Consider the following 15159-nt stretch of genomic DNA (forward strand, 5'->3'; position numbering starts at 1 on the left):
GACATTTTAGGCTTTTTGTCACACAGCCACCAACTTCCTATTTTTCCTCTGGCCTTCATTAAGGTGTTTGCAGTATGACAGGACTTTCACAAGTTATACTGAATGAAATCAGTAAGTTGTTCTGTTGTAGCTTACTTTTCTTCCTCATGCTGTTCCTGTTTAGAAGCCCATCCTGTGCCATCTTTAGGCACAATGATTACATTAGGATCATTGCCTTTGTTCTCTGCTTTGAGACTAGGGAGGTTAGCAGGGGGAGGCATCCTCCGTGAAATGGCAACTTTTCCAAGACTCTGTAATCCATGGCGTGCAGCAACTGTATGCCAAAAAAGAAGAAAACATTAATTTTCTTTTTTCCTTAAAATTCACAATGTTCATGTAAAGCTACAGATTTAGTAGAAGAAAAAATTGTTTTACCACAATATTTAAAAAAAAAAAGAAAAAAAAAAGGGCACTCAAGATTAAAAAGCAAGTCCCTTGAAATCTACATCTCACTGTCAAGCAGGAGTTATAAATTCCTTGCTTAGAAGAGTTCTGAAGCTAATTTATTATGATGTCCTCAGGATCAAACTGAAAATAGATGATATGAGCCCCAAATTTACAGAAATGTTTCAAAACTAAAAAAAAAAAAACCCTTTAGATATGGCAAAGATCCTTTTGCAGGACTTCAGAAAGAACATGTAGATGGGTTTCCCACCACAGCGTGGAATGAAAGTGATATCACTTTGAGAAATTGCAACTGACCAAAACAATGAAAGTGACCGTATACTATTCAAAGGCACAAATAAACTGAAAAATTTTTTCTAACATCTTCCAAATTATAGTAATCTCAGAGGTTACTTGGAACAGATTAACTGCAATATTATTAGATAAAATTTTCAAAGTTAACTATGTCCATTTAAACATACTTAAAAGAGGGTCTTCAAAGATAGTTATATTTTTAAGTTACCATTCTAACAGTCAACATTCCTTCTAACATTTGCCTGGTTCAATTCAGACCTAAAATTCAAGGCTCTCAGGGAATTTGAATGTCATATTAGGGAAACAATATGATGAACTTTACTGTTAATGAAAGAGTAACTACATTGGTTTAATCTGGCATATTGCAGACAGACACTCCACAAGCTCTCTGTAGCTCTGTCAGAGCACCTGAAATGGAAGGTACCCATTCCTTGTCTCACTAGTTAAAAAAGCGAAACAGAACTTTTTCCACCAATGGGGATTAAGAACCAATTAATCAAAATCCAGCAAAAAACAGGAGATCAAAGATCTCTGCTTTAGGAACTAGATCAACTAAGTCCAATTCAACAAAAAAGTTTGTTTGTGTTGTATGGGGAGATTGGCAATACCCTGAACCAGAAGGCTCACAATACAGCCACAAAGGTGAATACGCTATTATCATACCATTGTTTTCCTCTTAGCTGTCTCCATTTTATTACATTGCTACAAAGACTGCAAGTAGACAACAGTAAAATGCAACCATATTTTTATAAAGTATTATTTATACCTTAAGACTACAACTCCACTTACTATAGGAATGGAAGGAGTGCTCTGACCCCCGAAATTGAAGAACTATGTTACAAGTAACCATAAGTAATATAAAACTAAAGCCTTTGCCACCATGCTTTCCATCTAGCAGCTTTCTATAACATACAATTTGACATCTTGTTGCATTTACATCACATACTCCACATGACCAATCTCAAATATAACTGTACTTACTAGCAGAGTTACAGAACAAAAAAATAAGTCAACTCAATTTACTCACCTGTGGTTTTCTGTGTTTCCAATGACTTTCCCTTGTAAGTATTAAATAGACTGAGTGTTGCATACTTTGTTTTTCCATCCTTTGCTTTTGTGCTCTGGCTTGACTTTTCCGACATTTCGATGGAAACTCATCGAGTCTGGTACCTCCTGCTCACCCCTCAAAACCAATCTTAGTATAAAAGAAAGGAAGAGTCAATTTCAAATCAAATCCTATATTACATTTTTAAATAAAAAGTTCATAAATACTCAAGTTAATTGAGAACATATTCTTAGTGCATTGGAAGTTAGCGATATTTCACCTAGAACACTCTGGGTACTGTCATTTTAGAAGGCATTAAATTCATAAACTCAGCAATTTTTGTAATACGAAAGCAACTATTTTAAAGGATTTCAGATTTAGCAATTTGAACTTTTTAATTACCTAAGTGATAAAGGGGCAACTTCTGGTCAATACAAAATCCTATGGAAAATGTAAGTCAAAAGTGATCAAGTGATGCACTGGTTATTCCTGCTGAGTTGGATTCTCTGCTCTCAGTATTTTTGCCCAATACCAGATAATGGAAGGAGAGCTGCTCCTGGTACTTCTGCCCAAACACAGAGGATGGAAAGAGAGAGTGCTTTTTTGGAACATGAAACCTATTCCAACCGGCATGTTTATTGAACAAACACATCCTCCCCACACACTGCCTCCACAGAGAACAGGGTGTTTTTTTGTTTGTTTTAATTTGGGCATGCACACCTTTGGAAAGAATTATTTTCCACTGGAAGAGGAGTTTCTCAGGAATTCTGAATGGACTGCACTGCTTATAAAAAGGGCAAATGCCCCCAAAACATTTCTACAGAGTTTCACCCCTCACCAGCCATGTTCAGTGACTTCACCCACTCCAGCAGTCAGTAGTGTTGCTACCCCCAACTTTGCTGTGCAATACATTGGAAATATTTGGAGGTTCAGAAAAACAGCTCCCGCTCCTGATACCGAGCTTCCTCCCAGTTAGGATCCATCATGGAGACAACAACAAACCAGTTTCTGAACCAACCAGTCTGTTCCCTATCAAAACCTGGGTCATAACTGAACTTGCTTGCAGGCTGTGTGTTAAGGGAAGGAAAACTCCTTCAGTGGAGCTCCACATAGGGAAACATAACTATTTCATTTTGTCCCAAAGGCTTCAGGAAAAGCATTAGTACACTAATACCAATTTTTCCCTGCTCCTGTACCTCCTCCCTCGCAGAGGTCAGTAATTCTTGTCAAAGTATGTTTGTTCTATTCTGGATGCACAGCTCACTGGCTACAATCCTGTCAGCAGAGGGAGGGAGAAGCTTTCTGTGGATGCGTTTGTGTATGGACCAAGCCTCTATGGTTCTCAAAGCCACGGGTACCTCCAAAAATGTACACATCCTTCAGATCAAAGCAAGTTAAGTGGGCAAAGCTAATCAGCAAGCTTTATCTTCACTCTTAATAGTCCTAAACAAGGTTGTTTTCAGGGGGCAGGAACTTAGATGGTATGTGGAACCACAGAAGTAGTTACGGTAGCTGGCTGTGTCTCCTATGCTCAGGAGAAGTTCTTCACATCAGGGTCCTTTCTCACTTAAAATTTTTCTCAACCTCTGCCCCCCAAGTCACCAACACCCACCTTCCTCCCAGAAAGGAAAAGAAAAGGAGATAAGAAGAGAGATGGCAGTATCCCCAGCTCAGTCTTGAAATGCTGAATTGGAGTGATTTACGCCCATAACACAACAAGCAGCTACTATTTCACTGGTCCCCTTCTACGAGCTTCTATGGTGGCCTACTAGCTTAGTCTGTCTTCTTTTTGCCACATGATGGGTTTGAGCTACAAGTGCTGTGGTCTAGGAGTTCATACCAGTTATGCTATTCCTTCTTCAGGGCTATCTGACAGTAAAGATCAGGACTGATAACTAAAAGTGTTATCCCAAATACGACATACCGTGAAGATCTTGCAACAGGGCCACTGGTGTTTAGTGTATTTTAATTTGGAATGCGTCCCTAAGTGGCAGTGTTCCTGCTAGATGTGGTTGCCTGTGTTCCACACCAGCGAGCATACAATTAAGTGAAACACTTTTATACAGATAATTTCATCTTAGTGAAACTGGAAATATGGCATGTGCATGACCAAGCTGTGATGTAAGAGATGCTGTTATCCAACCTATCCATTTTTCAACACTCAGGGAAAGTTTAATTAATATTCACATGCTAATTAACACGCCCTTGCTCAATGCTCAGTAACCTACGTCCTCCCCCTACAACAGAGGTGGGCAAACTACGGCCCGCGGGCCCATTCTCCCTGTCCCCTGAGCTCCTGGCCGGGGAGGCTAGCCCCCAGCCCTTCCCCTGCTGTTCCCCCTCCCCCGCAGCCTCAGCTTACTGCGCCACCGGCACAATGCTCTGAGCGATGGAGCGGTAAGCTCCTGGGGCAGCGCAGCTGCAGAGCCTGGCCTGAACCAGTGCTCTGTGCTGCGCGGTGCATGTCATGGTGCACCTGCGCCGCCAGTCACCGGTGCTCCAGGCAGCACGGTAAGGGAGCAGGGAACGGGGTAGGGGGGTTGGATAGAGGGCAGAGGAGTTCGGGGGGTGGTCAGGGGCCGGGGCGGTCAGAGGGCAGGGAGGTTGAATGGGGGCAAGGGTTCCAGGGGCGGTCAGGGAGAAGGGGTGTTTGGATGGGGCAGGGGTCCCGGGGGGCAGTCAGGAATGAGAGGAGGGGTTGGATGGGCGTCTGGGGGCAGTCAGGGGTGGGGATTCCGGGGGCAGTCAGGGGACAGGGAGAAGGGGTGGTTGGATGGGGCAGGGGTCTCGGGGGGGGAGGCAGTCAGGAAGGAGAGGGGGGTTGGATGGGGCAGCAGGGGGGCAGTTAGGGGCAGGGGGTCCGGGGGTGGTCAGGGGACAGGGAGGGGGAATGGGGCAGGAGTCCGGGGGCAGTCAGGGGACAGGGGGGTTGGATGGGGCAGGAGTCTCGGGGAGCAGTCAGGGGCGAGAAGCGGGAGGGTCGGATAGGGGGAGGGGCCGGGCCATGCCTGCCACATCTAACCGGCCCTCCATACAATTTCTGAAACCTGAAGCGGCCCTCAGGCCAAAAAGTTTGCCCACCCCTGCCCTACACCCAGCTGCCATAACTTGTATAAATAACAAATTTAACTCTTGAAATAGCCTTTTACCAGAAATTAAAAAGCAGGTAAAAGCCTATTGCACAGATCATAGGCCCTCAGAGGTTACCCGGCCCTTACCTTCGTATCCTCTTCCAACATGCCACAGGCAATGTTAGCAGTATCACTTTTTTCTATCCACTTCTAACCTTTTCCAGAGTATGTTCTCTCTTTTCCTCCTATGTATTTTATCTGTTTTATACAGCATTTTCTGCTCACCTTGCCCTGATGGCTCCTTCTGGGTTCTTCCCATGCTCACCAGAAGGCTACATGTTGCTCAGAGTGGTTGCAGACACCACTTCACAGCTGAGCCAACTAAGTGAAGCCTGGAACAATCTGATGGATGATCCTACAGCCATGTAAATGGTAGCTATTCTTGCAGAAAAGGAAGCAACATTTCAAAGGCTTAAGAATCATCTCTACTCTCAAGGCCAATAGAACACTAGCACTACTGGAAGGCATCTCCTGCAAGCCTTTACAGACTTGTGGTTAGGAAGCTGCCACACCAGGTTCCCAAATCAATCTCCCAGAAGGAGCCATCAGGGCAAGGTGAGCAGAAAATGCTGTATAGTTATGCACTTAACCCTAGCAATAATGTACTGTGCTCAATGTACTCAAGTACTCATCTATCCTAATAGTCTAATTAAAAACTAATTTCCTCTTTACCAAGATTCACACTGCTCTTCATTGAGAGCTATTTCCAAGCCAAAGTTCAACTTTCAAACCACCATTTTAGCTGCAGCACTGCTCAAAAATGAGGATTTTTTTAAAATTATACTTTGTATAATCAAACAAGCAGACAAAAAGGGGGAGTGGGAGGATGAGGTAATGAAATTAACAGAGTTTAGCAGAAAAATAAGTCTCACATCACCAATTGCCTAACCAATACCAGAAGTAACTTGTAGGCATCATAGCAGAGAATGGATTTAAAATAATGCAAAGTTTTTGCTCAAACTCTCCAAAAACTTTTCCCTTTGGGCAGAAACCACAGATGGAAAACTTTAATCTATAAAGTGAAAGTTACAGAAAGTTATGGTTTAGTGAAAACAGGGAATTACAACAGCAACAGTTAGGCAACTTTAACAGCAATTCTTGCTAGAATGACTATTAAAGCTTTATGGGAATGCATAAAAACTCTGTATTTAAGTTGTCTTTATACTGATTTTGTTAACGTGCCATAGAGGATTGTTCTATGCTGCCTTATGTTTATTTTTACATTATGTATTTTGCCATGGTTGGTTATATTTAAGTTCAACTAAAAACTGCATGAAGATGATGATTAAACTGATTCCTCAGTAAACTGGTCCGTGGGAAACTTTTTGAATTAGGTCGGTCAATACATTTTCATATTTAACTTAGTATAGGCATACAACTGAGTGCCAAAGAATATGGACTTCTAAGATAAAAATTTTGACCAGGCCCTAAACCCACACAACCTCTGCTCTTATTTATGCATGCAGTCATGCTCCATAGTGCCATACACTGGATATATTAAGTACATATAAACATATGCTCAGCTGAGGGTTTTAGATTCATTCGGCACACCAACTTCTTCAAAGTTAGTCCTTGCTAACATTTGTACTTTTAATCAATGAAAAAACTTGCCTGCTTAATATCTGATCTCCATTAGTTAACTTTTAATATTTACTATCAAATGTGCATCCATTAAGAGAAAACTATGCCAATCTGTTATTAGACATCTGAATCACAATATCAAACAAATCAGTTAATTAAAGGATATGCGATGGCTGCATGCCCTCAGGAAAGCAGAAGCATGCAATTTTAATTCTCTAATCACTCACTAAAATTAAATAATTAACCTGTTAGGAAGGAAAGGGATGTGCTACAGTAAATGAAGTAATAGCAACAGGCAGGGTTCACTGCATCCAAAAAAGAAGTTTAATATGGTCAATGAACCATTTCGGGTCACTATAGTTACCATTTCCACAATTACATAAGGCATTATGCTCCTTAACTTTTGGAGCAAAGATAGTACTTTCAGCCACTTAAACTTAATACTGTCAACAAATAAGTTATGACATAAAAGTTAACTGTCATAATAAGACTTATACAAATAAATTTTCATCAGTTAAGCCTACAGAAGTTACTGTACTTTATACTATACTATTTTTCAGATTACAATAAGTTTTCTGTCACTTATTTAGGTCCAGAGTTAAAGCACAGGGTATTATGATATGTATATCTCCTGTACTCTGAGATCCCTCTAGTATGTAAAAGCACACCATATCAAGGCCCCATTATATTCCATTATTTTGTGGCCATAGATTATTGCAGAATGGTGGTCCAGAAAATAAGCTCATTTAAATGAAATTTCTCTCCCCCCCAAATGGGAAGGAAACCTTCCAAACATGAATACACTAGAGAACAACTTAACTCTTAGAAAATATTTTAAATTTTGCACTTTGCAAGATTAAGACTAACTGCAGACTAATCAAGGAAGAACTTGCAGCACATGCAAAGGGTTGTCTTCTCTTTATAGAAAACCACAAAAGGTGAATCCCATATAAAGAAGCTCCTTCAACTATTAGGAGGACGTGAATGCCTCTAGCAAGTCCCTTTTCTTGAAAGTGGCCTATGTAGAGGAGTTTATCTGAATGTAATATCTCTTAAGGATAGTCTATCCCCTACATTTTGTAGTTTAGTTACTTCCTCTATATTTTCTCTCACATTTCTCCCACAGAATGGCGGTTTTATATTTATTTATATATATATATATACATATATATATATATACACATACATATACATACACACACACACACACTTCTCATCACCTCATATTAAAGTGTCCAGTAAGATTTCTACGTTCTAATAGTCCGGAGATAGAGCATGCACATGCTAAAGACAGAAATGAAAGGGGGAGATGAGAAATGTTTGCAGCAATGCGAAGGTAAGATGTCAACTCCCCCACCAACAGCTTATGATAAAGAGGAGGATGCTGGAATGAGACTCCTATCATGGTGCTGTCCCTGAGGCCTGGTCTACACTACGAGTTTAGGTCGACTTTAGCCACGTTAAATCGAATTAAGCCTGGACACGTTCACACGACGAAGCCCTTTCTTTCGACTTAAAGGGCCCTTTAAACCGGTTTCTTTACTCCCCTCCGACGAGGGGATTAGCGATAAAATCGGCCTTAGGGGGTCAGAATTGGGGTAGTGTGGACGGAATTCGATGTTATTGGCCTCCGGGAGCTATCCCACAGTGCTTCATTGTGACCGCTCTGGACAGCACTCTCAACTCTGATGCACTGGCCAGGTAGACAGGAAAAGCCCCGCGAACGTTTGAATTTCATTTCCTGTTTGCTCAGCGTGGAGAGCACAGGTGACCACGCAGAGCTCATCAGCACAGGTAACCGTGATGGAGTCCCAGGATCGCAAAAGAGCTCCAGCATGGACAGAACGGGAGGTACGGGATCTGCTCGCCATATGGGGAGATGAATCAGTGCTGGCCGAACTCCGAAGCAGTAAACGAAATGGCAAAATATTAGAAAAGGTCTCCAAGGCCATGAAGGAAAGAGGCCATAACAGGGACGCACAGCAGTGCCGAGTGAAAATTAAGGAGCTAAGGCAAGCCTACCACAAAGCCAGAGAAGCAAACGGAAGGTCCGGGGCTGAGCCGCAAACATGCCACTTCTACGCGGAGCTGCATGCCATTCTAGGGGGTGCAGCCACCACTACCCCAACCGTGTGCTATGACTCCCTCACTGGAGAAACACACAGGGAAGAGGGTTCGGAAGAGGAGGATGGAGGAAATGTAGATAGCTCACAGCCGCAAGGAAGTGGAGAAACCGGTTTCCCCAACAGCCAGGATATGTTTGTCACCCTGGACCTGGAACCAGTAACCCCCGAACTCACCCAAGACCCTGAGGGCACACAGGGGACCTCTGGTGAGTGTACCTTTGTAAATATTACACATGGTTTAAAAGCAAGCGTGTTTAATGATTAACGATTAATTTGCCCTGGCAATCGCTGCCAGTACAGCTACTGGAAAAGTCTGTTAACGTGTATGGGGATGGAGCGGAAATCCTCCAGGGACATCTCCAGAAAGCTCTCCTTCATGTACTCCCAAAGCCTTTGCAAAAGGTTTCTGGGGAGGGCTGCCTTATCCCGTCCGCCATGGTAGGACACTTTACCACGCCAGGCCAGTAGCATGTAGTCTGGAATCATTGCATATGGTCCCGGTGTTTGCTGGCATGCAGACAACATCCATTCCTGATCGCTCTTTGTTATCCTCAGGAGAGTGATATCATTCACGTTCACCTGGTTGAAATGGGGCAATTTTATTAAGGGGACATTCAGAGGTGCCCGTTCCTGCTCTGCTGAACAGAAATATTCCCCGCTGTTAGCCACGCGGTGGGGGGAGGGGTGAATTGATCATCCCAGAGAATTGGGTGTGTGGGGGAGGGTTATTAGTTGGGTTTGTGCTGCATGTTAACCCTGAAACCGCAGCCCCTCCTTTTACATTGCAAACCCATTTTAAATGGCCAACCCAACGGGTGCTTGGTATGGGAAATGAGAGCACTACTGTTTGAAACCATTCCCACATGTTAAGAAGGTTAAAAAAGCCAAAAGACTGTCTTACCATGGCTGCCTGCAAGCTGAAATCTGTGGCCCTGCACTGCGTGAGTGATCTCTCACACCAAACCGGCAGGCCCTCAATATAAGAGGAAAAATGCGACCTTGTAACAAAAGCACATGTGCTGTGTAATGTGAACAGCAAAATTTAACGTGAAAGAGTGTACCCATTGTTCTCTAAAATGTGTCTTTTTTAACCACCTCTCCCTTCTCCTCCACCAGCTGCAAATGTTTCTCCTTCACAGAGGCTAGTGAAGATTAGGAAGAGAAAGCGAAGGACACGTGATGACATGTTTACAGAACTACAGACTGCCTCCCACGCTGACAGAGCACAACAGAATGCGTGGAGGCAGTCAATGACTGATTATAGAAAAGCCCAATATGAACGAGAGGAGAGGTGGCGTGCTGAATCGCGGGATGAACAGAGCAAGTTGCGGGCTGAAGATGATAGGTGGCGTCAGCTTGCAGACAGAAGGCAAGAGTCGATGCTCCGGCTGCTGGAGCATCAAACTGATATGCTCCAGCGTATGGTTGAGCTGCAGGAAAGGCAGCAGGAGCAGAGACCGCCGCTACAGTCCCTGTGTAACCAACAGCCCTCCTCCCCAAGTTCCATAGCCTCCTCACCCAGATGCCCAAGAACACGGCGGGGGGGCCTCCGGTCACCCAGTCACTCCACCCCAGATGATTGCCCTAGCATCAGAAGGCTGGCCTTCATTAAGAGTTAAAGTTTTAAACTGCAGTGTGTCCTTTTCCTTCCCTCCTCCCCCACCCATCCCGGGCTACCTTTGCAATTATCCCCCTAGTTGTGTGATGAATTAATAAAGAATGCATGAACGTGAAGTAACAATGACTTTATTGTCTCTGCAAGTGGTGCTCGCAGGGGGGAGGGGAGGGGAGGGTGGGGTGGTTGGTTTACAGGGAAGTAGAGTTAACTGGGGGGGGGAGGGGCGGAGGGTTCATCAAGGAGAAACAAACAGAAGTTTCACACCGTAGCCTGGGCAGTCACAAAACTCGTTTTCAAAGCTTCTCTGATGCGCACCACGCCATGCTGTGCTCCTCTAACCGCCCTGGTGTCTGGCTGCCCGTAATCAGCGGCCAGGCGATTTGCCTCAACCTCCCACCCCACCATAAATTTCTCCCCCTTACTCTCACAGATATTGTGGAGCGCACAGCAAGCAGCAATAACAATGGGGATATTCTTTTCGCTAAGGTCTGAGCGAGTCAGTAAGCTGCGCCAGCGCGCTTTTAAACGCCCAAATGCACATTCCACCACCATTCGGCATTTGCTCAGCCTGTAGTTGAACAGGTCCTGACTCCTGTCCAGGCTGCCTGTGTACGGCTTCATGAGCCATGGCATTAAGGGATAGGCTGGGTCCCCAAGGATCACGATAGGCATTTCAACATCCCCAACGGTTATTTTCTGGTCCGGGAAGAAAGTCCCTTCCTCCAGCTTTCGAAACTGACCAGACTGCCTGAAGACGCGAGCATCATGTACCCTTCCCGGCCAGCCCACGTTGATGTCGGTGAAACGTCCCTTGTGATCCACCAGGGCTTGCAGCAGCATTGAAAAGTACCCCTTGCGGTTTATGTACTCGGTGGCTTGGTGCTCCGGTGCCAAGATAGGGATATGGGTTCCGTCTATGGCCCCACCACAGTTTGGGAATCCCATTGCAGCAAAGCCATCCACTATGCCTGCACGTTTCCCAGAGTCACTACCCTTGATATCACCAGGTCTCTCATTGCCCTGGCAACTTGGATCACAGCAGCCCCCACAGTAGATTTGCCCACTCCAAATTGATTCCCGACTGACCGGTAGCTGTCTGGCGTTGCAAGCTTCCACAGGGCTATCGCCACTCGCTTCTCAACTGTGAGGGCTGCTCTCATCTTGGTATTCTGGCGCTTCAGGGCAGGGGAAAGCAAGTCACAAAGTTCCATGAAAGTGCCCTTACGGATGCGAAAGTTTCGCAGCCACTGGGAATCGTCCCACACCTGCAGCACGATGCGGTCCCACCAGTCTGTGCTTGTTTCCCGGGCCCAGAATCGGCGTTCCACGGCATCAACCTGCCCCAGGAACACCATGATTTCCACATTGCTGGGGCCTGTGCCTTGTGAGAGGTCTATGTCCATGTCCATTTCCTCATCACTCTCGTGGCCGCGCTGCAATCGCCTCCTCGGCTGGTCCCGGTTTTGCTTTGGCATGTCCTGGCTCTGCATATACTCCAGGACAATGCGCATGGTGTTCATAGTGCTCATAATTGCTGCGGTGATCTGAGCGGGCTCCATGATCCCAGTGCTAGCTATGGCGTCTGGTCTGAAAAAAGGCGCGAAACTAGTATCTGACGGACCAGGGGAGGGAGGGAGGGGCGAGTGACGACATGGCGTACAGGTACAGGGAATTAAAATCAACAAAGGTGGCTGTGCATCAGGGAGAAACACAAACAACTGTCACACAGAATGGCCCCCCCGAAAGATTGAACTCAAAAGCCTGGGTTTAGCAGGCCGTTGATTTGACGGAGGGAGGGGGGAAGCAAATGAATACAGAACAAATCTATTTTTTACATCTTAAGATGACGGTGCAGCATGACTGATAGCCCTCGGCATCTTCTGGGTGCTTGGCAGCAAATACTGGGCGCTTGGCAGTAGCCTTCAGGCCTATTGCACGATCTGCTGCTCAGGGAAGACTCTGCTAATGCGCGATGATCCAACAGGGTGCTTGGCAGAAAATGGCATACTACGACTGATAGCCATCATCATCATTGCTGGACTGAGCATGTCTGCCCAGGTGCCCATGATTGACAGCCACTGCTGTACGACGAGGACGGTTACCAGTCGTAATAAACCATCTACTGCCAAAAGGCAAAAGGCAAGGGCTGGTGCAATGCAGCCCTACGGCTGCCAGCACCCAGATCGCCGATGAAGGCTACCAGTCATGCTGCACCGTCTACCGCCAAAAGGCAGTTAGCTGCTGCTGTGTAGCACTGCAGTCCCACGTCTGCCGGCACCCAGATGACTTATGGTGACGGTGAGCTGAGCTGAGCGGGCTCCATGCTTGCCGTGGTATGTTGTCTGCACAGGTAACCCAGGTAAAAAGGCGCGAATCTATTGTCTGCCGTTGCTGTGACGGAGGGGGAGGGGCCTGACGACATGTACCCAGAACCCCCTGCGACACTGTTTTGCATCATTCGGGCATTGGGATCTCAACCCAGAATTCCAATGGGCGGCGGAGACTGCGGGAACTGTGGGATAGCTACCCACAGTGCAATGCTCCGGAAGTCGACGCTAGCCTCGGTACTGTGGACGCGGTCCGCCGACTAGAGCACTTAGAGCATTTTATGTGGGGACACACACAATCGGCTGTATACAACCGATTTCTATAAAACCGGCTTCTATTAATTCGACCTAATTTCGTAGTGTAGACATACCCTGAGGCATGCTCAGGGGCTCCATATCTTATGATCCTTCAACTAGTAGCTTTCTGATCAATCTGAAGCACAATCTGCTGCAAATCCCTGACTACTAAAAAAAGCCTCAGTTTCCTACCACTGGAGTCCTCCTGGTTGGTGCAAGCATCAACTGGGGCATCTGTTACTCTATCCCTACATATTTTATATATTGTTAATTTTTTTTAACCTCCAAAAATAGAAGTTATACTTCAAAGAACTGCATAACACATCAGGCACCTTCTCTGCAACATCAGTCAGGACTATCTAATTTGACAACATTTTGGCAAAGTGGTTTTATCTGATGTACAAATATACAATGCTCTACAATAGTTAACTAATCATATGCTGTACTTACATCATGATTTCTTCTCAGGATCTCTCAAAGTTTTACAAATATTAGGCCTGGTCTACACTAACACCCCAATTCGATCTAAGGTACGCAACTTCAGCTACGTGAATAACGTAGCTGAAGTCGACATACCTTAGTTCGAATTTACCGCGGTCCACACGCGGCAGGCAGGCTCCCCCGTCGACTCCGCGGTACTCCTCTCGCTGAGGTGGAGTACCGCAGTCGACGGCGAGCACTTCCTGGTTCGAATTATCGCGTCCAGACCAGACGCGATAAATCGAACCCGGAAGTTCGATTGCCAGCCGTCGAACTACCGCGGTAGTGTAGACATACCCTTAGCTAGATAATCACCAGAATAATTGATAGAAGATAGGCAAATATCCTCATATTATAGAGTGGAAAAGAAGTGCCAAAGGTCACACAGTAAACCAGTGCCACGGCTTAGCAAAGAAGGATGGTCCGTAGTGGACAGACTCAGAACTGGACTCAATTCCCAGCTCTGCCAAAGACTTCCTGTGCAATCGTAGGCAACTCACAATTCCTCATCTTAAAGAGGGCCTCATGATATTTACCACGTTATGAAAATAAATTCATTAATGTCTGTGAGGCACACATATACCACAGTAATGGAAGCCATATAAGTATCTAGGTAAATTGCATGGAAGTCTGTATTCCTGGGTTCCTTTCTATATTCTTTTCTAACCACTTCCTCTAGAAAGCGTAATCTTTCCCCTCTTAGAAGTAGGGTATTAATATCAGTTTGACAGTCATGTCAAGCTACAGTGCCAACATTGCCAAAACACACCCTCATTAATGGATACCCTGAAAAATAAGTCTCAGGTAAATCTTCAAACTACTGAGGAAGAGTGAAGACTTAACTGGTGTCTTTTTGCTACCCGGGTGATTAAATGTAATGGTCTGTGTTCCTCCAAACCCATTACTACTGGCTTTAGGAGAATGGTCCTGCTGCTTTATTAAATTGTCTCACATGCAGAACAGGCCAGATGAAGAATAAGGTGTTAAAAGCTGCAACAAGAATGGAAAATTTTCACTGTAACTGTAAATCTGGCATATTTCCAGATTCTACATCTTTAACCAAGCAGAGAAGTTGCTTCACAACTGCAAAACATCACTATGATCTATGGTTAGAATGAACCTCACTATATCCTGAAAAGTATGTGAAATTTGGTAAAAAATTGAATTTGTGGGTCATCTGAAAAACGGACTGTTTACTCTAACACAGCAACAGATCAAGACTTATAAGTGGATTCTGGGGACTTGGAACCAGAAGTGACTTCCCTATTTTATTTATTTATTTATTTATTTTTGACAGTCCAACTTTTACTTTAAGCATTCCTGATTTATGGCCCATTTATAACACACTATCTTTAATAAATACTCTCAGATTCCCAATATGTTATTAGGATTTTAATCCTAATGGTTTTATCAAAAGTGACAGAGTGTCCTGTGGCACCTTATAGACTAACAGACATATTGGAGCATAAGCTTTCGTGGGTGAATATCCACTTCATCATATTCATCTGACGAAGTGGGTATTCACCCACGAAAGCTTATGCTCCAATACATCTGTTAGTCTATAACGTGCCACAAAACTGTCGCTTTTTACAGATCCAGACTGACACGGCTACCCTTCTGATACTTGACACAATGTTTTATCAGTACGTGCTAAACAGCTTTTAGATATTAACCCCATATCGCAAACTTAAATATTTTAATGTGATAGACTAAAAGTTTCAATGGTAAGCAAAAACTGAATGCAGTGTGGGGGTTTTCCCTGTTCTGGCCACAGACCTCGCAGCTGCTACACTCCACATCTGCATAAAGTTGGAGA

At 44.7% G+C, this 15159-nt stretch overlaps 1 protein-coding gene across 1 annotated transcript in view; it reads right to left on the reverse strand.

Moving 5' to 3' along the window:
* LOC113407322 (protein PRRC2C-like) overlaps positions 1 to 15159 on the reverse strand; it is a 110407-nt gene that overhangs the window by 80593 nt on the left and 14655 nt on the right. The window contains exons 2-3 of the mRNA XM_026655704.1: positions 1766 to 1933; positions 136 to 313 (exon numbers count right to left, since the gene is read on the reverse strand). Coding sequence (XP_026511489.1) covers positions 136 to 313; positions 1766 to 1880 — 293 coding nt within the window. The 5' untranslated portion in view covers positions 1881 to 1933. The remainder of the gene's footprint in view (positions 1 to 135; positions 314 to 1765; positions 1934 to 15159) is intronic.

Source organism: Terrapene carolina, unplaced genomic scaffold, assembly GCF_002925995.2.
Source record: "Terrapene carolina triunguis isolate 2854851 unplaced genomic scaffold, T_m_triunguis-2.0 Scaffold210, whole genome shotgun sequence".
In the NCBI taxonomy this organism is placed as follows: domain Eukaryota; kingdom Metazoa; phylum Chordata; order Testudines; family Emydidae; genus Terrapene; species Terrapene triunguis.